This window comes from Eleutherodactylus coqui, chromosome 1, assembly GCF_035609145.1.
Source record: "Eleutherodactylus coqui strain aEleCoq1 chromosome 1, aEleCoq1.hap1, whole genome shotgun sequence".
In the NCBI taxonomy this organism is placed as follows: domain Eukaryota; kingdom Metazoa; phylum Chordata; class Amphibia; order Anura; family Eleutherodactylidae; genus Eleutherodactylus; species Eleutherodactylus coqui.
Window position 1 is genome coordinate 431,601,710 of NC_089837.1, and position 22,015 is coordinate 431,623,724.

Genomic DNA, 22,015 nt, shown 5'->3' on the forward strand with positions numbered 1-22,015 from the left:
TACACCCCAAAATGGATACCCCCGTTTCTCCGGTGTTCAGAGACATACCCATGGTGGCCCTAATCTTATGTCTGGATGCACAACGGGGCCCAAAACGAAAGGAGTAGACGGTGGTTTTCAGAGCATAAATTTTCCTTGAAGGCGTTTTAGGCCCCATAGCACTTTTGTAGAGCTCTTGAGCAGCCAAAACCAAAGAGAACCACCACAAGTGACCCCATTTTGAAAACTAGACCCCTTAACGAAGTTATCTATGGGTGTACTGCCCATTTTGACCCCACAGTTTTTGAATGAATTCAAGCAAAGCAAAAGGAAAAAAATGTGATTTTCGCTTTTTTGGCAATTTTGTCGTTTTAAAAACTGCTTTTTTTGTACAGCACACACATAAATGAAGACTTGCACCCCAAAATGGATACCCCTGTTTGTCCCGTGTCCAGAGACATACCCATTCTGGACCTAATCTTATGTGTGGATACACAACGGGGCCCAAAATGAAAGGAGTAGTCGGTGGCTTTCAGAAGAGAAATTTAGCATGAAGGTGATTTAGGCCCCATTGCCCACTTGTAGAGCTCTTGAGCGGCCAAAACGACAGAGAGCCCCAACAAATGACCCCATTTTGAAAACTAGACCCCTTAACGCATTCATCTAGGGGTGTACTGCGTATTTTTACCCTACAATTTTTGAATAAATCTAAGCAAAGCAGTAGGAAAAAAATTACAATTTTCATTTTTTTGGCAGTTGTATCAATTTAAAAACTTTTTTTTTTTACAGCACACATAGGAATGAAGACTTTCACCCCAAAATGGATACCCCTGTTTGTCCCGTGTTCAGAACCATACCCCTTGTGGCCCTAATCTACTTAAAGGACACATGGCTAGGCCTATAATGGAAGGAGCACCCGTTGGATTTCAGGGTACAACGGAATAAATTCCAGGCCCCATTGCCCACTTATAGAGCCATTGAGCATCTAAAACTATAAAGAACCCCCTCAAATGACCCCATTTAAAAACTAGACCCCTTAACGAATTCATCTAGGGGTGTATTGCGTATTTTGACCCACAGTATTTGAATAAATCTAAGCAAAGCAGAAGGAAAAAAATTACGATTTTCATTTTTTTGGCAATTTTGTCAATTTAAAAACTGTTTTGGTTTTTTTTGTACAGCGTACATAGGAATGAAGACCTTCACCCCAAAATGGATGCCCCCGTTTGTCCCGTGTTCAAAAACATACCCATTGTGGCCCTAATCTACTTAAAGGAGACATGGCAAGGCCTATAATGGAGGGAACACCCGTTGGCTTGCAGGGCACAACCGAATACATTCCAGGCCCCATTGTTCATTTGTACGGAATAAAAATTGACTCCCTAAAAATATCCCCCCGCCCCACACACACACAGTCTGCGCCCTTTTCGGCGTTCCCCCAAATCTTAGATAAAAGTAATAATGTGAACTGTGTGGTATTTCCGAAGACAGGGGTAATTACGGAGGCTGGTTGGGATGGGTACATAGGGCAATAAAACTGGGTATCCCCCCCTCCTCTCATGCTTTTTGGGGGTATTTCGTGACCTCAGTAGCGGGTATGGGGTGTAAAAAGTGGCGCACTGTGGGTCTCCGTAAACTTGATGAGGTGCGGCGGTCTCACACAGAAGACGCTCAACAAGCTGCTCCTGGAACTGCGGGAAGGCGAACGTTCCCAGGGCTTCTTGTAAAATACGTATTACAGGTGGCGGTCTGAATAACGCCGGACTCATGCAGCCGTAGGTGGAATCCGCTTGCGCAGCGGATCTCAGCTGTGAACCCGGCTGTGACCCTGCGTACGGCTGCGTAATGTACTGCGCATAACTGCGTACTTACACGGGCGGTCATGCGCAGTACAAATTTTTAAAAATTTGTTTGTATTTCCTGCACCGTTGCTTAGCGATGACACGGGTACCAGCAGCCCGTATACAAGGTAGTTGCGGATGGGCTGCGGGTATATCCGCGACCATGGAGCACAATGGGCTCTATGTTGCGAATATCCGCGGTAAAATAGAACCTGCTGCGTTCTCTTTTCTGTGAGTGGATTACACAATTCCAACCCAGTAATGTGAGCGGAATTGTGTAATCCAATGCGATTGATCTGCGTATTACCGCGGATCAGACGCATGCAGAATCCGTAATTCCTATCCGGTCATGTGAGACCGGCCAAAGGTAGATCGCTACCTTTTTTTCACGTGACCGGCGATCGCTCAACAAGGTCACTGCTCCAGGCTCTCGGCGACCGTTGGTTGCTGGGAGCAAGGAGATTTTAAATTTCCTGGGCTCCCCGACTCCTGCGCATGTGTCCGGTGTTTTGCCGGCGGTCGCATGCGCAGAATCCGGGAAAGTTCACAGAGGAAGATCGCGTCGGGGTGCAAATACGGAGGCCGCCAGTAAAAAGTTATATCTCCTCACCGATCGCATCAGTGAGGGGAGATGAACCTTCACCTTTTTTTTACTTTTACGTGATTGCCATTATCCATTGTATAACGGCGAACACGTGATCAGGAACCGCTCACCGCGGCCCCCCGTGAAATCTCCAGGCTCTCAGCTAAGTTTTATAGCCAAGAGCAGGGAGATTTTAAATTATCCTGGCAATCCATGGCTTTTGCGCCTGCACCTGCCATTGTGGCGACATGCGGAGAAGCTGGGGTAAGGTCCGCGGATAAATCCGTGGGCCTTAGGTACGTCATTTCATCCTCCCTCACTGATATGATCCGTGGGGGGAGATGAAACGCAAGCTTTTTTTAACTTTTTAAAACTTTTGTAAACTTTTTTTCACTTTACACTTTTTTTTTTTTACTTTACATGATCACTGTCATCCATTGGATGACAGTGATCATGTCCCCGGTATAATCTCTCTGTTCCTGGCTTCACATGGCAGCCAGGAGCAGAGGGATTTTGAATTTCCCGGGGCTCGAGCCCATCTGTGCACGCGCCCGATGTCAATCATCGGGGCCCGCATGCGCAGAGGGTGACTTCGGGTCCCAGAACATCGGCGGACCTGAGGTGAGTATTTTCAACTCCCCTCATGGATCCGCTCCATGAGGTAAGGTGAAACTGACCCTTTTTTAAAAAACTTTTGTAACTTTTTCGCGATCGCTGCTATCCAATGGATAGCGGCAATCGCGTGCCCGGGGACCGCTCAGCAGTCCCCGGTAACACCTCCTGGTTCCCGGCTACCTTCAGGAGTCGGGAGCCAGGAGATTTCAAATTTCCCAGGGGCACCCGGGCTTCTGCGCATGCGCCTGATGTCATCGTCTGGCGCGCATGAGCAGAAGGACGGCAGCGGGTCCGGGACCACCCGATCTTCGGGGGACACCGCGGACAAGCCGGGTGAGTATTTTCAGCTGCCCTGATGGATCCGATCCATCAGGGCAGCTGAATAACTAACTTTTTTGACAGTTTTGTTTACTTTTTTGCGAGCGCCGATCGCAATGCCGGGGGGGACTGCCCGCATCCTGGGATGACAGCTCCATGCTGTCGGCTACCTGCAGGTACCGACAGCATGGAGCTGTCACGTCCTCAGGCAAGTGGGCATTTATCCAAAGAGGATGCATAAAACTACATCCTCTAGGATTAAAGCCCACTTTCTGAGGACGTAGTTTCCCGATGGGGCAGTCGTTAAGGAGTTAATAAATGGAGAAGAAAATCCATCAAAAATCATTGCGCCCTAAAGCCCAAAGTAGGCCATGTCATTAAGGGGTTAAACTTGTACTGCTATGATATATGCATATAAGCTTGTCCTCTTTGTGAATCTAAACAATGGCCACACGAGGGCAGCAGCCAATTCATAATTGGCACGTTTTTTTCCCCCCATTTTCAGGGCACCGATCAAATAAAAAGTACCGTTTTGTTAGTGTGAATGCTGTAGCTTTCTGTCTTTAGCAGATTTATATGCTGAACGATCTTCCAGTGATTTATTGCACAAGGGTAATTGTGAACATGATACAAAGTGAACGCTTCCGGATCAACAAGGGGACATTGCAGCGTATGTCTAGTTTTTGCATACTAGGAAAGGCTGCTGTTTTATATGTGAATGTGTATTTACTTTCTGCTTTTGTCTTGGTCACTATGTTCCACATGTAGAAACTACGTAGTAATAAAACGGTCTTTGATGTGATTGCAAGGATTGTCTTGTCGTGGTTTCCAGCAGTATAAATAAGTTGATTGCTTTTAATTTGGTCGTTGTTGACCTAAATCTCCAAATAAGTTGGTGCAGCAAAACCTAGAATGGTTGGAATAAGTGTTGGCCTAATGAGTATACAGGGGATCGTTGCTCTCTCGATAGTGGTTCTTCTTGGTGGTACTTAAAGGGGTTGTCCCGCGCCGAAACGTTTTTTTTTTTTCAATAGCCCCCCCCAGTTCGGCGCGAGACAAACCCGATGCAGGGGTTTAAAAAAAAAACAAACGGATAGTACTTACCCGAATCCCCGCGCTCCAGTGACTTCTTACTTACCTTGCGAAGATGGCCGCCGGGATCTTCACCCTCGGTGGACCGCAGGTCTTCTGTGCGGTCCATTGCCGATTCCAGCCTCCTGATTGGCTGGAATCGGCACATGTGATGGGGCGGAGCTATGAGGAGCAGCTCTCTGGCACGAGCGGCCCCATTCAGAAGGGAGAAGACCGGACTGCGCAAGCGCGTCTAATCGGGCGATTAGACGCTGAAAATTAGACGGCACCATGGAGACGGGGACGCTAGCAACGGAACAGGTAAGTGAATAACTTCTGTATGGCTCATAATTAATGCACGATGTACATTACAAAGTGCATTAATATGGCCATACAGAAGTGTATACCCCAACTTTGTTTCGCGGGACACCCCCTTTAATGGCTAAGAGGGTTCTCTGAGAAAGGGATGCCACTTCTTCGTGTTCATCATATCTAATGAGATTCATTTCATAAGTCCTACTGGCACTTCAGATGACATTTATTTATTGAACTGTTAGGCTTTATTCAGACGGGTGTATTGTATGTCCATTTGCTGTCCCTAGATTTCATGGACCGTACACAGACCCTTTAGAGCCTAGGAGTCTCTATACACACGGGTGAGTTTTCACAGACCAATGATCCTTATGTAAAAGTATCGCTGCAAGTCCTATTCTCATGTACCAAAAAGCAAAGTCAGGACTTCCAACAAATATATTAAAGGTGAAGGGGGGGCTTGAAATACAAGTCATCCCCTGAAAATAAGCCCTAGCTAGGCTACAGGTAAAAAAAAAATACTCTCCTAGCAGACGACGTTCGGGTCCTTGCGCTGGGCTGCGGCACTGCTGCAGGCTGCCGAGTCCTACTTCACGCCAACAGAGCAGTTCTTCTTTAAAGGGGTTTTGAATAGCCCGCCTCCAGCAAGCTAATGCTCCGATTGGTTAATTCAGTGTTACGTCAGCCAATGAAAGCTGGCGCTGGATTAACCAATCGGCCATTCAATGGCTGTGATTGGTTAACCGAGCGCCACATCAGCCAATGAGAGCCAGCGCTAGATTAACCAATCAGAGCATTAGCTTGCTGGAGGCGGGGTATTCAAGCCCTGCTTCAAGGAAAAACTGCTCTGTTGGCGTGCTGGAGGACACAGCAGCCTGCAGCAGCAGCAACGTCTGAGACCAGCATGAAAGACCCGAGCGCCAGCTGCTAGGTGAGTATTATAGGAAACCCCTGAAAATAAGACACTGCCTCTTATGAGGCAAAAATTAATGACTGGCTTATTTTGGGGAAACTAGATAAACAGTTATGCAATTATATTCCGATATTAAGGCCTGCGTCATATGAATGTATTTGAGTAGCGTGTCGAGATGGAACCCATCAAAGATTAGGAGGTTTTTTTGCCCGAAGGAAAGAAGGGCCATAGCAAACATTTTCTGGTTTGATGCTATTGACCTCTAGTTTAATTATGATTACCCCATACAAACATATATGCATTTTCTATCTATCCCGTCTGTGTCCTATCAGAGGGCTGAGATGCCGCACAGTGACATCTTCCTTTTTTTTTCTCGGATGAAAATTAGTACATTTTGCAATTTTCTTTTTCACTGAGTTTATAAAAAAAAAAAAAAAAAAAAAAGCCGTGTGCATATACCCATTCAAATTGTCCCATTTCCATCCGACTTTTGGACCGGACAGCACATTGGTGGGCATGTATCCTCAGATCACTGTCCATCCATGTAGCTCTACATAGCAATTTCACTATTTGTTTCCAGAAATGGTTTGAGGCCATCTAGTGGAGGGATGCACCACCTTTCCTGATCCCAAGGCCACATTGAAGGCTCCTGCACATATCACTGCGTTATTTTTACGCGATTGTCAATGGGACTTTTTAATGTTAAAAATGCATCACAAGTTTGTGCTTTGCAATTTTTGTGCGATGCGTTTTTAACATTAGAAAGTCCCATTGACAATCACGTGAAGTAAGCGCAGCGATATCACGTGAAAAAAAACACGAAGGAAAAATGCAGGAGCCCTGAACCCCTCACAATGGCTGCAATAACGTAACTGTGTAGAGGCATCTGAGATATCTCTGGCTGGTAGGTGCAGGCTCTTCATCCCTGAGCAATAATCTAGATTATAGGTGTTTTGGTAACTGCCCAGCATTTCACAGCTTCCATAGACCACAATAAGGGGAACTGCATAAAAAGCCACCTCTAAGCGCCAGCTCACGCGCGTACTTTAATCACGTATTACATTTGGTAAATGGATTCAATGAGGACATGGATTTTCATTGATCCATTCAGACTGCGGTTAATATGCATGTAATAAAAGAACGCAGTATGTTCTGGTTTACTGTATGTTATGCACAATAGAGCCCTATTATTTGCTATGGGCACATAAACGCTGAACAATTTTTTTTAAATTTCCCCCTATCGCTTAGTGACGTTGCAGTGTTTCTACACACCCTCATTAAGTGACAGGGCGGGTAATTAAAATTGTATTATTTTTTGCCTAGCAGGAGATTGTGGGTATACTGTAGATCATGTGTATGTGAAAAGCCAGAACTCCACCTCCCAGCCTTTTTCTCTACCTTCGTAATTGAATTTAACCTTTAAATCTGCACTGCAACTGTATTTGTGGATGCCCTGCAGATGTCCCACATTCATAGAGATCAATGGGGCCCAGCCACACATGAGCGGTGTTAAAATGGAGCATGCTGCATCCCCCACATGAAATCTGCAAATCAAGAGAAATCACATCTGCAGATGGTCAACGATTCCCTATGGGAAAATTGATCTGTGGAGTTCATGTGCAAGACACATGTGGACATGAGGCCTTAGTACTTACCCGTCCCTGGGCTGTGTCACTTCTCTAACATGGAAATAAAAGTGCAGATGCTAACAGGGTTAAATAAAACTTTACAAAATGGTCTGGATGACTTTCTTGCAGCTTTACGATTATAGTTACTAGATTTGGAGACAGGAGTTGGTTCCCCCCAAATATGAAGCACTTGGAAACTACCACCTTTTGTGTTATTTTGCCTTCCTGCAGAGCAACGCTCCAACTAAAAGCCATTTACAATGCAATCCGTAAACCCTCTTAGTGCTGCTGGTGCGATTTGGTTATTGGCATTTGCTTCCATACTACCTGCCCCGCTACCCTTACAATCTGCTTATGAAGTTTTCCCATAGTGTATTTCAGTGAGCTGAAGTGTTAACCTCAGCGCTGTGCCAGGCCCTCCCACTGCATCCGAGATCAGACAAGGGTGGGAGTGGCGATCCTCCAAGTATATGTAGTGTACGCTGCTGAAGTCTGCAAGTAAGGGCTCTTGTCAAAGGGCATATGCACAAACTGCTGTGGATGTCCCTGCCCTGCAGCAGCTTAGAGGTTTTGTAAACACCGGTTTGGCTGCCTATCTCACAAACTGATTTTTCTCTTATTCCCCAATCTGCTGCAGTGCAGTTGAAAATGCCACCCGTACTCAATGTATTGCATATGTACAGCATTTCATATGCGGTCTATACCAATGTATAGGTGCCACGCTGCATGGTACACAGAGCATGCTGTGATCTTTTCTCATGCATATCAATACCTACAGGTGATTGTTCTCAGCAAGAGAAACGACGTAATCTTGTAGATATGATACCTTTTAATGGCTAACAAAAATACATGATGTAATAATAGCGAGCTTTCGTACCAACGCAGGGTACTTCTTCCGGCTTAAATGGATTGGATCTGAAGAGGCATGGATATTTATACACACTTATAACATACATACTTATGACAAGGCACAGATATGGATGTGATTGGTTCGCACTTAAAAGGAATTCTGCAAACCAGAAAAAACTTTTGTCTAGGCACTGATAGCGGAGTGAAAGTTTTATGGTCCCTAAATTTAGGGACCATAAAACTTTCACTCCGCTATCAGTGCATAGACAAAAAAAGTTTTTTCTGGTTTGCAGAATTCCTTTTAAGTGCGAACCAATCACATCCATATCTGTGCCTTGTCATAAGTATGTATGTTATAAGTGTGTATAAATATCCATGCCTCTTCAGATCCAATCCATTTAAGCCGGAAGAAGTACCCTGCGTTGGTACGAAAGCTCGCTATTATTACATCATGTATTTTTGTTAGCCATTAAAAGGTATCATATCTACAAGATTACGTTGTTTCTCTTGCTGAGAACAATCACATTTTGCTCTACTGGCTAACACGGTACCAGATCTTTGTTTTCATAATACCTACAGGTACATGGGTCAACAGTCCATGGACCCCACTCCTCGTGTAATACACATTACAAGCCCAGTTGTGGACATGAACCCTAAAGGGACAGCGGAGCAGGCAGGGTTTGCTAAAGCACCTCAGTGATGCAAAGGCAACATGGTCTGTATGCCAGAATAAGAATCGGACTCCCTTCCACTCATTTAATACAGCGCTGGAACACTTCAAGCAGATTGTAAAGGTACGGGGCAAAAGAGAACTAAGGAAGTCACAAGCAGTATTGTAAAGACTTATTGTAGATTACATTGTACAAACTTGCTCAAAAGGTTCCCTTTAAAGATGGTCACTAGAACTGCCTGAATTTATCCAAAAGCATCACCAAGTGGTGCGACTGGTACCCCTTCCTTATGGTACAGCCATGCTCTGCCCAGCTGAGGCAGACTCGTGGTTGTATAGAGGGAGGGCGTTTAGGAACAGCATCTCCTCCCATCTGTGGCTCATACTACAGATGTTACACTACAGACTGGTTTTCTAGTTTCATATAAAATAAAAATTGGGACACTCCATCATATTACACACCCCATATTAGAGGAAAATACACCAAGTAATGTATGGCTGCACGCAGATGGCATCAGTGGGCATTGCTGCATGAGTGCAAGCTTACAGCCGAGCTGATCAGAGTTCAGTTTAGAAGCAGCAGACAGTCCTGGGGTTGCAGTCATGAAACGCCATCAAGTACGTTCACAGCATAAGATACACTACAGATCCTAGTACCCGTGCCCTTTACATGTTACCCTGTGCATGCAAGATACATGCTGAACATCCACAGCAGACAGCTACATGTATCTCATCCACAATGCCTGTATTGAAGAAGGCTGCGGATCTGCTTCAGGAAGTGCCACAACACTTCTGCAATGTGTGACCGTCCGCATGTACTGCAGTAGGACCCCAGCGGAGGTGCAGAACATTTGTACACAAGCAGCAGACTGGATGAGGTTCACATGCAGCAAGAAAAAAAAGGCACCATTAGCAGGCGGGCTGTGAGGTAGGCAAATATGGTAGCAAGTATCAAGCAACAGCATGTCTATGTAGCATTTTACAACAGTCACAGAAATTGTGCCATGGGGGACGTTTATATGGTGCAGGCTATGGATCTGCAGTACAGATTTCAGAAGCACGGAATGGCAGTTTACACCCCTTTCTGCATGGAACCAATACCACAGAACATGTAGATTGCACTGCAGACGTTCTGCCCCATGTTGATGTGCCACTACACTGTCAGCCACCTATACTTTTAAGCCAAATCCAGAAATTGGTCCCACAGAGTAATGGCTTTTTTAGACGGGCCGACAGTAGTCTAGACGACTGCTAGCATATCGCTAAAGTAGTCTGTGCTCCTGCAGATAGTTTACTTCACCGTTGGAGCAGGAGCTTCACCCATGGATGACCGAACATAAATTTTGAGCAATAATTTTTCCATGTAAAGGGGCCTCTCTGCAGTCTTTCTATTCTACGCCTGGTTTGGGCTTCCAAACACTAATGCAAAATACATCTATGTGGGTGAGGTTTAACCTCGAGTGGCAGGTTTCCTACCACCCTGTCGTGCCCACCAGGGCAGGTTTTTTAAAATGGTCTAATCATTGAATTTCAACTAGTTTTGCAGTTGCGTCTCAAGAGCCATAACTTTCATTTTTCCATTGACATGGCCATATAAGGGCTTGTTTTTTGCGGGACAAGTTGTGATTTTTTAAACAAGGGGGAGGAAAAAAAGAAAAAAAAAAAGGGGCCATGTCATTAAGGGGTTAAATGATGTATTAACTTCCTTCTCTGGGTCATTACGACGCATGGATACCACATGTGTGATTGTATTTTTGATTTTTTACAAAGTAAAGGGAGACAAGTGTTTTTTTATTTTTAATAATTTTTTTTACTTTTAATTTTTTTTTGTCCCTTTAGGGGACTTCCACAGGGACCCATCAGGACCCCTGATCACATTCCGGGGGTCCGATGGTGACAGCCCTTTACATGCTGCAGTGACAACCCTTTACATGTGGCAGTCACAGACTGCAGCATGTAAAGGGTTAACACAGCAGAGATCGGAGGTTTTCTCTTATCTCTGCTGTAAGAGCAGGTACCTAGGTGTCCTCTGACAGCTAACAACCAGCTCTCCCTGCCACAGAGACCATCGGCTAGCTTCTGACAAGCCGATGGTCTCTATGGCAACCTGTAAACAAAGCAGGACATTGCCGACAATATCTTCTGCTGGTTTTTCAGAGCCCTTGCACTGCTCTGTGTGGGTCTGTGCAGGCAGAGCACAGTCACAGCTTGTGGCATTGTGCTCTGCAGCTCCCATAGTGATACATAGCCCGGAAGATTTCCAGGCTATGTTGCTATGAGCAGTGGAGCTCGTCCCTGGAAATTTTCCAGGCGTGCCACTCAAGGGGTTAAGCCCTGCAAATTCTATTAATCACTTCAGAATGTGATCTTATACTTGCTGGTTAAGTGCCAGATTCCCATGTACACAGGGATATATCATAGCTCAATACAATGTCCTGCCTTAGACAGACTGGACATTTATTGTCCTACACCTGTGATGTTCGAGCCCTCACCTGTGAGAACATGGTCCTCAGATAATGGAGGACCTTCTGCTAAGGACTAAGGCCATTGTTAATGAATGCCTTTGTCCATAAGATACAAGGGGGTCTCAGGCATCTTGTGGACTACCTTCAAGCTGCCTTCACACGGATGTATGCATGCATAAAACACAAACACGACATTATGAACCCGATTTTGAATAGGGCCAGAGATGAGCGATGTTTTCCTGTATGGTACCATGATGCAGGAAATAAAATCACAGCATGTTCTATCTGTGTTTTCCTTTGAAGTTAAGGCTCAGTTTGCCACTTTTCCAACAGCTTAATCCACAGGAATATGCCCCTACCCCAAGGCAAATAAAACGTCTTGATGTTCATATAATTTGCCAGCACTAAAGAGACTTTCTATCCAAGAACAGCTATGTAGTCAAGAGAAGAGATGCATCACTTAGAGTGGAGCGTGAAAACTTTATTTGAACTAAATGACAAGTTTTAAAAGAATGTCTCCACTCCAATAATTTAGGGTCGAAAGAAAAGTAGCATGATGATAACAGTCCAGATTGAGAGGGCCTTAAGACTTTGCTTATTCCTGGTGTTGTATGGATGGGAAGCAGCAGCAGGTTGTCATGACAGATGAACAAGTTCTGTTACTGTGAAAGAAAGAACAGATATAAGCCATCTGACAAAATCAGGCTTCACATCTCATGTAGTCCTCTATTCAATCTGCTTAGCCACAGTCTGACACACAGAAAGCGCGAGGAACATTTCTATAGCATCTCAGTGCAAACCAAAAAGCAACAGAATGAGGCTTATGGTCTATCAATAGATGCAGGGCCTATTGGGGAAGACGTCTCAAAACTGGTGGAGGTGGAACCCGACTTGTTAGTCTATAATAAAGCATTTGCTGGCATTACAGCAGAGTGACCTTGCAGACAGAGTTACACACAATGCATGGCAAAGTGTGAAATCTGCTTTCCTGCAAGAGAATGAGCATGCTACAGATCCGATTCTCCATGGTGAGCCCATCTATTAGAAAAAATTAGAAAGGCTCACTGCTGAGACCTGTCAGGGAGATATTCTGCCTCGGCTGTGCACAGGGAGCCTTAGAAGCAGGTCAGCTCTGCCAGTGGCCACTGTCACTATTGTGAAGTATGAAAGGAAGATTCTATGTACTTAACATTCTGAACATCCCCCAGAAATCTTATATGATGTAATGGGGAACACAGAAGTAAAAACAAAATGGTGAACCCATTCCTGTACTTTAAAATTACTATACTAACACTAATTTTAAGAGCCATTTGCCCATAAAGAATGACAGAATAATTGCCTTGTCACATAAATGCAGTCAAGAGCTTAGTGTTACAAGACAAGCATCCTGGTCCTCAAGGGGTTAAGCAATAGGCTGCATATTATGAAGCTAGTTAAAGACAACTTACACATTTTTCAAGTTCCAGGCCATCCTTGAAGAAAGTCAAATAAGGCGTTATCCCATCCTCACGGAAGTCTAGAAGTGCCACCATTCCTTCTGGATTCATACCCTCTCCTGTATAAAACTACAGTGGCCAACAGGCTCATTAGTAAACAATGAAAGTTTTGTCCTCTCCCCCACTCAAGCATATTAAAAAGTTACCTGATAATTTTTGAAGTTTCCAAGAATGTCTTTGATTTTTCCTGCAGCACCAGTCATAAAAGGCTTTACTCTGTCTGGATTAGTTTGCTCAAGTTTGGCTTTGATGCTTGGGAGAAAACATACATATACACAAGGTAAAATAAACCAATAAGCACATCTATACAAGTCGTCCAAAGACAAGCGATAGCTCAGACTTGAGTGGTTTCATAGGAACAAAGCCTCCAAAGGTGTCCTAAGATGTCATCATGGCCATCAACCAGCAACCTGACACAAGATATCACACAAGCAGTTAGGGCGCTTTCACATCTGCAATGGGGATTCTGCTTTCCTGCTGCATTTGAGGAGCAGGGAAAGGGAATCCCCAAAGTCTCTAAACAGAATCAAACAGCACTTGGCAGACCCCATTGACTATAATGGGTCTGCCTGCTTTCTGCTCAGCTTAGAGATTTTCAGCCAGATTTGTGATGGAGCCTCCAGACAGATGTACCGAAGTCAGACCACAGAAAACTCTAACCACCATAAAGACCTCTAATAATATCAACTGAAGATACTGGACATCATTTAGCAGTTAAAGAGGGCGAATTATCCATGAATTACAGGGGGTATAAACTCCCAGAAACAGCCAAAGTTAGTGCAGATTGCCACACCGCATCCGCTATGGAATTTGAAGAGGACTGTGCAAGTGTGCCTTGGAAACCTCTATATTCAGAGCAGTGGAAGACAATGGGATTCTCTGGATTCAGAAAGTGCGAATCCTCCTAGGATGAGGCGCTGTATGAATGCACTAACAACTTACACTGATGTCTACAGCCCATCGGCTCTGCTGTATGCAGGGGAACCCATCTAGTTTCAACAAAAAAAAAAAATGTAAGCAATTTTAAGGGATCTTTCCAGGACAAGTGGTGCCAATCGATGGGATGGCACCACAGCTGCCCATGGACACATGTGGGTTGTGTATCTCATCTACGTGAGTGGAGCTGAACTGCAAAAGCAGACAGCTGTTTCTTGGGGTTAGGGACAAGAGACTGCTTGAGATTTCTGGATCCAGAGAACCACTTTAAGATCAGCATAGTTAAACCAAATGCCTGAAGGCGCTATTGTTTTTGAAGAGGGAAGAGTTGGTCTTGTTTGATGCCTCGTGCCTCTTAAGAATAAAACCGCTTTAAGGTCCACTGGCCCCTCTTCTGTACATGTGGTCCAGTATGTAGAGGGACAGCACAGCATGTCACACTGGTTCCCACAGATAGGGAGATATGTAGAAGTGATGCTTCCAGCAGCTTACAACGTATACATCCTCTGAGGGCGTCCCTCAAGCATAAAGTGGTGTGCAGTGTCGGGTCTGATCACTTACGCTTTCATATAGTCTTTAATATACTGTTTGTAGGACTCCTTGGTGAAGCAAGTTTCCTGAAGTTTGTGGTTTAATACTATATCAACCCCACTGATAGTCGTTGAGTCTGATCCTTCATCCACGCACTCTGCAGATGCATTGCCGCCGATAAGAGCATCATCAATCTGACCTTCAACTCGTGTGACTATCTAAAACAAGAAGATTATAAGTATTGTCTTCTGAACATCGAGTAATGCAAGCTGTAGACAAACTAGTCCTGACCCAGGGAGCCAAGTCTGTAGTAACTCACCTTCCCATCAACCTCAATGCACAGCCCGTTGCAGCTCTCCTTAGTTGGGTAGATGTCTGAGAACATCTCGTCTCCTACAACACAAGACCATGGAATAAGACGTTAACACAGCAGCTGAATGGGCGCACAGCGAGTGACACACTATCAGGGGGACTGGCAAAGAGCTTCAAGTCCTCATAGAATCGTTAGGTCAGAGTCCTTAGCCGCCTGTCCAGCTAGTTAGGAGCAGCACCTCATAGCAGACCCCAAGTTATAAGTATTGTTGGGCATGCCACCATTACATTTATAACCCTCCAGGGGGCGTAGTGGTAGCTGCCATCCTTTGTAGGCCACCAGTTTTGGGGGAAGAGCTGGTCAATCTGAAGGCAACAGAGTAAGTCCCACTGCAGCAGCAGGCAGGGACCAGCAGGCCATAACTGGTTGCTGCAGCCAGGCAGCTCATTGCTGCCCCTTCAGACGCAGGCAGTGGTCTCAGGATATGTCTTAGACCGCACTACAGGTAAACCATGGAAGCTGTGCGGTTCGTAGCTGACAGGTGATGTCCTACACATTACTCCATCCACCCCGCTGTGCAGGGTCTTACTGCCCACCTGGTGCAGAGACAGGTAGCCTGCCACCATTTGTGCACAAGACAGGCCAGACTGTGAGGATGTGGGCAGCAGCAGCACCAACATCAGGCGCAGAAGACCCTCACTCCTTCCCCCTCATAACCCACAGGAATACCCCCCCCCCCATAACAGTTACACAGCCCCTCCCCCTCCCAGTTACACAGCCCACTCACCATCATACATAGATTAGCAGCTGTTAACACAGGCTGATCTGTTTTATGCATACCCCACAAGTCCCTCCCCCCCCCCTCCTCCTGTGTGGCTGCACAGCTGCATGCAGATAACAGGGCGGCACTAGGTGGCTCATACCGGATGTGGGACAACTCCCAGCACATTCAGCCTCATCCACAGCTGAGGTTTTGCCACAGTAGTTTCCGGTGTAGGCAAGGACTCAGAAGAGCGTGCTCACCAGTCAGTGTACGGCTGCCCATCAGGGGGGGCCTTATACCAGGACTGTAACAAGGGGCGCCCTCTACATCTAGAGGAAAGGTTTCTACCCCGACACAGAAGGGGGTTCTTTACTGTAAGAGCAGTGAGACTATGGAACTCTGCTGGAGGATGGGGTGATTGTGATAAAAATTTAAGAGGGGCTAGACGTCTGTCTGGAGTGATACAATATTACATGTCAGTCACTGACTACTCCGGGGGGGGGGGGGGGGGGGGATCCACTCACAGACCAGGTTACCCTCAGCCAGCCTCCCATGTACCCCACTACACTCCCGGCTGTGCGTCCTGCACTGACAGCCAGCAGAGATCTTGTACAGAGGAGTCCACTCTACAGCCGGCGGTACAGCGCTACACGTGGCACTCCAGCGCCCCCACATGGCGCCGCACAGTACTACTCAGTGGGCTCTCCCCCCCCCCAGCTCCGCTCCACCAGCGAGAGGCCCGGGACGAGTTGTAGAGCGCCCCCTGCAGCCGGAATGCCCCTCTCCGCTGGAGTCTGCCCGGCAACGCCCCTCCCCCTCGGCCCGCCGCATCTTCCCGCCCATTTCCCGGTGATGACGTCTCGCCTCCTGCTTTCTGCGTCACGCCGACGGCCTAGTGCTGGGGAGCGGCGCCCGGGCCGTGTGATAGTACCGGGGGCGGCGAACACGGCTCACCGGCGGGCTCACTGCTACCGCCGCCCCCTCCTCACACTACCGTGACCCCACACAGCCGAGAACAGACCGCGCTCTCCGGCAGGCGGCGGGTTGGGACTGCGCCTCCAGGCCGCGGCACCGCCGTTCTGTCTGTAACCCTCCACACACGCGGCCGAGGCTGGGGGCCGCCACCGGGCAGACGTACGCTACTCACCGGTGATGCAATCCTTGTAGATAATCATGGCGGCGGCCGGCTGGGTGCTGGTGTCCCGGAGCGGAGTGCGGGAACCTCACTGTTGGCGAAGGGTGGGGAGGAAAAGGAACGAGTCAGCGCCTCACTTGCTTCATATAGGGGCGGCGCGGCCCTAGTGACGCCTCCAGCGCATGCGCAGTCCTCGGGGAGGGGAGGCAGGGCGAGACTTGGCAGACTTATGTCGCCGCCCCTTTGCGCTATTACCGCGGCTTCTGGAATTCCTGTGTCTGCAGCGCCATCTGCTGGCCGTCATAGAGCGTGTTCTATACAACCTTTTTTTTTCTTTTCTTAGGGATCCGTTGCACCGGCGCATGCGCAGATACACCCGCCGCTGCAGAGTATATGAACCTGTCAAGTCTTTTTTTAGGGCAAAAACACGCAGAGCACGCGCTAATACGCTCGCCGCGACAGAGCGGAGCTGCGCTAATACGCTCGCCGCGACAGAGCGGAGCTGCGCTAATACGCTCGCCGCGACAGAGCGGAGCTGCGCATGAACAAAGGTTTTTTTTCCACCAGCCGTTCAAACAATGCGCCATAGCGCAGGAGTTTGTACGGAAAATACATGAAGATATTAACTACAAAGCAGGAAAAATAGGGCAAGTGCGAACTATTCTCAGACGTAGTGTTCACACCCGAGAAAACCAAACCAACGGGTTCGTTTTGTACCTTTTTGTGGCTGCGATTTTCACGCATCTGTTTGAGCCCCTATTGCGTGTAAGGCCTCGTGTCCACGGTCCTTTTATTTCATTGCGTATTGGGGCTCATTCACACGTCCGTGATTTCGGCACACATTACGGTCGTGTGACACGCGATCAATGGAGTCAATGAAAGTCAAAAGGAGCCCTCACACACATTTTTGCTGCATACTGCGTATTACGTACATGTTTTTTTTTAACATAAATCATCAATAATTGATTGGCCGGGGTCCGTCACTCGGGACCCTGACCGATCAGCTGAGCGGGCACCAGCTGTCAGTGCCGCAAATACACAGAGGTCGGAATGGAAGCAGCAGAAGCCTCAGCGCCCACCTCCGTGTAGTGGCTGGCACTTGTAACTGCAGGCACAGCTTGTGCTGATTTCAATGAGAGCTGTGCCTGCAGTTACAGGTGCCAGCCACTACACAGGGATCGGTGCTGAGGCTTCCGCTCCGACCTATGTATTTCCGGCGCTGACAGTATCTATAGTATTCTCTCTGGAAAACCCTTTAAGCACCATTAGCAGAGTTTGGTACATGAATTGCTCAGTAAACATGCAAGTTACATGCGTATTTGCTGCGTACTGCATATTAGGGCTCATGTCCACAATTGTGTCTTCACCGCATATCACTCACGCATGATTCGTAGTAAATGAAGGCAATGAAAGGCTATGGACTTTCACTGTTCCATGCACCCCGGCGTGTGGACGCTGTGTATCGATACGCAGAAGTACATGATTGCAATGGAAGCCGTCCGTGCGGAATCCGCACGAAAATAGAACATGCTGAGATTCTTCCTCCGCAAATCGCAATTTGATTCCACAAGCAAGTAGGAAGAAACGCTTTTCAATAGCGTGTTCCGAAGAGTATTTGCTGCGGATTCGCGGTGTGGATGCAATGCAAATCCGTTCGCATGCAGCCGGCGTAAATGTATTTAGTAGGCCGGTTATAGTTTACCGAAGGGGTTTACATGGATTTGCGCCACGTTTTGCTGCTATGAACATAGTAAGGTTTTCCTTCTTCCTGGTCTCGGATTCAGTTTACTGCTATAGCTTTGTATTCAGTGGCCAAATGGCTTGCTGCTCCCCATCGCCCCCCCCCCCCCCCCCCCAGTACACACACATATACTTCTTAACTCCTGCAGCCAGGCCGTTGCTATAAGGTTAAATGCACATGTGGCAGAAAGATTGTGTGAATTTCCCCACTCTACATTGAAAAGGGTGAAATCCGTGAGAAAATCTGCAGCCGAACTTAGAATTCCGCAGATTTAAAAACCCCCACCAAAGGTCAATTTTCATGTTAAAAAATTGCGCAGACAGGAGCCAGATCTGTCATGTGCGGGATGCTGCTGATTTACATGTACAAAAGTTATTAAAGGGTGCTTTTACACGTGGCGCCAATGCTGCAGATTCACCGCAGTGAAAAATTCCTGCAGGTTTTGACCCGGAATCAGCTGCGGACATGCAGCTGATTTCATACTGCACAAAAGCCTCCTTGCACCTAGGAATACTGCGTGCCACCAGTCCCAAAAGCACAGCGCACCATCAAACCCGTACCACTACTTTTGGGGGGGTATTTACTATTAACAAATTTATGATTGATTTACCCCGAAAAAAACAGATCTTGCCTGTCCCTCTACTTGAACAGTGTTCTGAAAAGGGAGCGGCGTTTGAATGAAGTGAGTTTTTTTTAAGCAAGTTTAAAAATTGCAACTTTTTTAAAAAATTGTCGCAATCTCACTCCAGAAGGTGGGCAACGTACAGAGTGACTCCACATCTGTAAACATATTTAAAGATGATACAAATTTACCTGCATTTGATAAATTTGTCACATTTTAATCTGAAGAAGGGAAAAATGTTGTCAGAAAAATGGCATCAAAAATACCCCTGATCATAGATTCCTCCAATAGACTTTATATGTGATTCTAAGTCCGAACGCCATAGTGGCTTATAGGACCGGATATATTACCCTATGATGCCATAAAAAAGCATTTGGCCGACGAGAAAACCCCCCAAACTTTGTTCATGTGTAACTACACTCATGCTAATGTAGTTGTGCATACGGCCATCTGAAACCGCCTTCAACATCATATTTGTAATCTGTGTGATACAGATCCCACATATAACCATATGCATGAGGTCTTAGGCCAGTTTAAGACAGACACAATATAGCCTGCTATAGTTTGTATTATGACCCCAAGTCTCAGACTCCTCGGGTCCATAGAGTTCTTTGGTAAAAGTTTGGCTCAGTAAAACCTAGAGCAGAGGAGTAGCTATAGGGGATGCGGTTGCACCCGGGCCCAGGAATCTTAGGGGACCCATAAGGCCTTTTTTCTCCATATAGGGAGCCCAGTACTATGAATAAAGCATTATAGTTGGGGGCCCTGTTACAGGTTTTGCATTGGGGCCCAGGAGCTTCAAGTTACGCTTCTGACCTAGAGTGTCTGGATGTTGTGATCTGATTACGTAGAAATGTAACATGCCCCATTGGCTGCCATATTAAGTTAGAATCAAACATGCAGTTTTTGTGGCAAATTTTTAGTTACAGACGTGGATCCAAAAAGAAGGAAAAAGTATAAAGAAAAGATCCATTCTTGTCTTTTTCTGTATCCATTCTTGTGTCAATCTTGAAAAAATACTACAAAAATTGAACATATGACTCCAACTTTAAGCTAAATTTATACACAACATTTTACACCATTTTTCACAGAATTTTCCTTGGTAATGTTATAGTCAGATGTCACCCCATTCACTTCAGTGGGGCTGATGGAAATCAGCTCTCAACTTTCTCTGTCAGTCCTATTGACAAAGAATGGAGCAGCACCGCTGATGCTTGACCGTCACATCAATCTCCTCCTCCCTGTGGGTGCATAAAGTCAGGATGAGAGGGCACACGGAAGCCTTCTTCTCAAGATTGGTGGGGGTTTTAGCAGTTAGACCCTCACTGATCAGTCTTTTATTACCCATCCTGTGGACAGGTGAATATTATGTTCAGCACAACTGAATGTGACAAAATTGGGACTAGAATACAAAACTAAACTGATTGCAGGTTTCACGGAACTGTTTCAGACTGACTAATAATGGCAAAACCAACTGTAACGAGATATCAAGGACTACATGGGTATTCTAACCACAACCTCCCTTACTGAACTTTGAGTGGATTACCACCCTGAAAAGGGCGACCCCACTATGAAAGAGAGAAGGGAAACCAATCCAAGACAAAACTAGTGATAACTAAACCTTAGAAAACGGACACTAAATGTACAAGCATAGGAAACTGTTTGTTTAATTACTACTATATACACTAGAGAATATCAAAAAATCTCTTGTCACAGTGTGGCCAGTAAACAAACACTATAATCAGTGCCTATAATACCAAGGAGTCAGTTTACATATGTTCTAACTGCAACTAATAGGCTGACTGAGTTAGCAGACAACACAGCCAGCCTATCGCACTGGTACCAGAGGGAGATATTACTTCCTCGGTGTCCAGTGCTAAATGACACAGCGCATGCGCCGCCGAGCGCATCACATGGTCTGACGTGATGTAATCCCAGACCTGCAGAGAACAGGAAGTCATGGCGCAGCTGGTGCTGTAACAGGGATAAAATTTGCGCACGCGATATGCAGAGAATAGAACTCATGGATTTCAATAGGTCTACTTACTTTTCTGTGCGTGGAAAAGAACATAGCATTCTCTATTCTAGTGAACATCTGTGAATGTAGGGTTCACAAGAGTCTATGGGGGTATGCAAATACACATCCGGTACCCGCGCCATTGCACAATTCTGCATAGAAAAGAACATATCGAGAACTAATCAGCCTAAATAGCCATTTAAATCAGGGCACATCTGTATCCCGCACCCAAGTGAAATGGCCCAGCTAGCACAAAAAAAACAGTAATATGCGCAAATGCGCTGTGCTGCCAGTTGCGTTTTTGCACATATGTCTGTGTAAGGCTGCATTCCCATGAACGTATATCGGCTCGGTTTTCACGCCGAGCCGATATACGTCCTCCCCATCTGCAGGGGGGGAGGATGGAAGAGCCAGGAGCAGGAACTGAGCTCCCGCCCCCTCTCTGCCCCTCTGCACTATTTGCAATGGAAAGAGGCGGGGCGGGGCTAATTCTCGGAACTTAGCCCCACCCCTGTCCCGCCTCCTTTCATTGCAAATAGTGCAGAGGGGTGGAGAGGAGGCCGGAGCTCAGTTCCTGCTCCTGGCTCTTCCATCCTCCCCCCCCCCTGCAGATGGGGAGGACGTATATCGGCTCGGCATGAAAACCGAGCCGATCGACGTTCATGTGAATGCAGCCTAAAGCCGCCCTAAGGCTCTGGGCAGAGGCTTGTCATACCTGTAAATAAAGGATCAGGTGTTGAAATTAAAAGTGTTCAGATGACTAAAGGCCCATTTAGACACAAAGATGATTGCTCAAAAGATGGTTTTTGAGCGATCATATTGCATAATCTATTAATTGGTACTAATGCCTATTAATACCAATTAGCAGCATGTGAGCTGCCAAGAGCTGTATTTATTCAGAGGACTGCACGCTGTTCTCTGAATAAATTCCTTTTGTTCTGCCGCAGCTGACATAATGCAATCTGCTGTTATCCGCGGTCCCCAGCAGAACACAGCATGCCATCCATCTTATCAGCTGTTCTGCTGAACGATGGATTTCAAGCCGAACTGAACACCGTTGTTTGGCAGAAAACTGAAAGATGGGCACATTTACACGCAACGATTATCGCTCAAAAGACCGCTTTTGAGCGTATTTTAAGCAATAATCGTTGTGTCTAAAGGGGCCTTTATTTATTGGGTATGGTCAATAGTTCAACAAGGACACAATATACACAAAT

The 22,015-nt window shown here is 46.4% G+C and overlaps 1 protein-coding gene and 2 non-coding genes across 3 annotated transcripts; all 3 read right to left on the minus strand.

Moving 5' to 3' along the window:
• Window positions 1-11,704: 11,704 nt before the first annotated feature.
• On the minus strand, window positions 11,705-16,589 carry TPT1 (tumor protein, translationally-controlled 1). The gene is made up of 6 exons (XM_066581940.1): window positions 16,431-16,589; window positions 14,527-14,600; window positions 14,238-14,425; window positions 12,887-12,992; window positions 12,693-12,809; window positions 11,705-11,906 (listed from the first exon to the last, which is right to left on the minus strand). The coding sequence occupies exons 1-6, from the start codon at window positions 16,456-16,458 to the stop codon at window positions 11,904-11,906; spliced, it is 516 nt and encodes a 171-aa protein (XP_066438037.1). The 5' UTR covers window positions 16,459-16,589; the 3' UTR covers window positions 11,705-11,903.
• Window positions 11,959-12,088, minus strand: LOC136594372 (small nucleolar RNA SNORA31). Its single transcript, XR_010788576.1, has one exon. It is a non-coding gene; the product is annotated as a small nucleolar RNA SNORA31 (small nucleolar RNA).
• On the minus strand, window positions 13,070-13,138 carry LOC136594239 (small nucleolar RNA SNORD58). Its single transcript, XR_010788526.1, has one exon. It is a non-coding gene; the product is annotated as a small nucleolar RNA SNORD58 (small nucleolar RNA).
• Window positions 16,590-22,015: the final 5,426 nt, after the last annotated feature.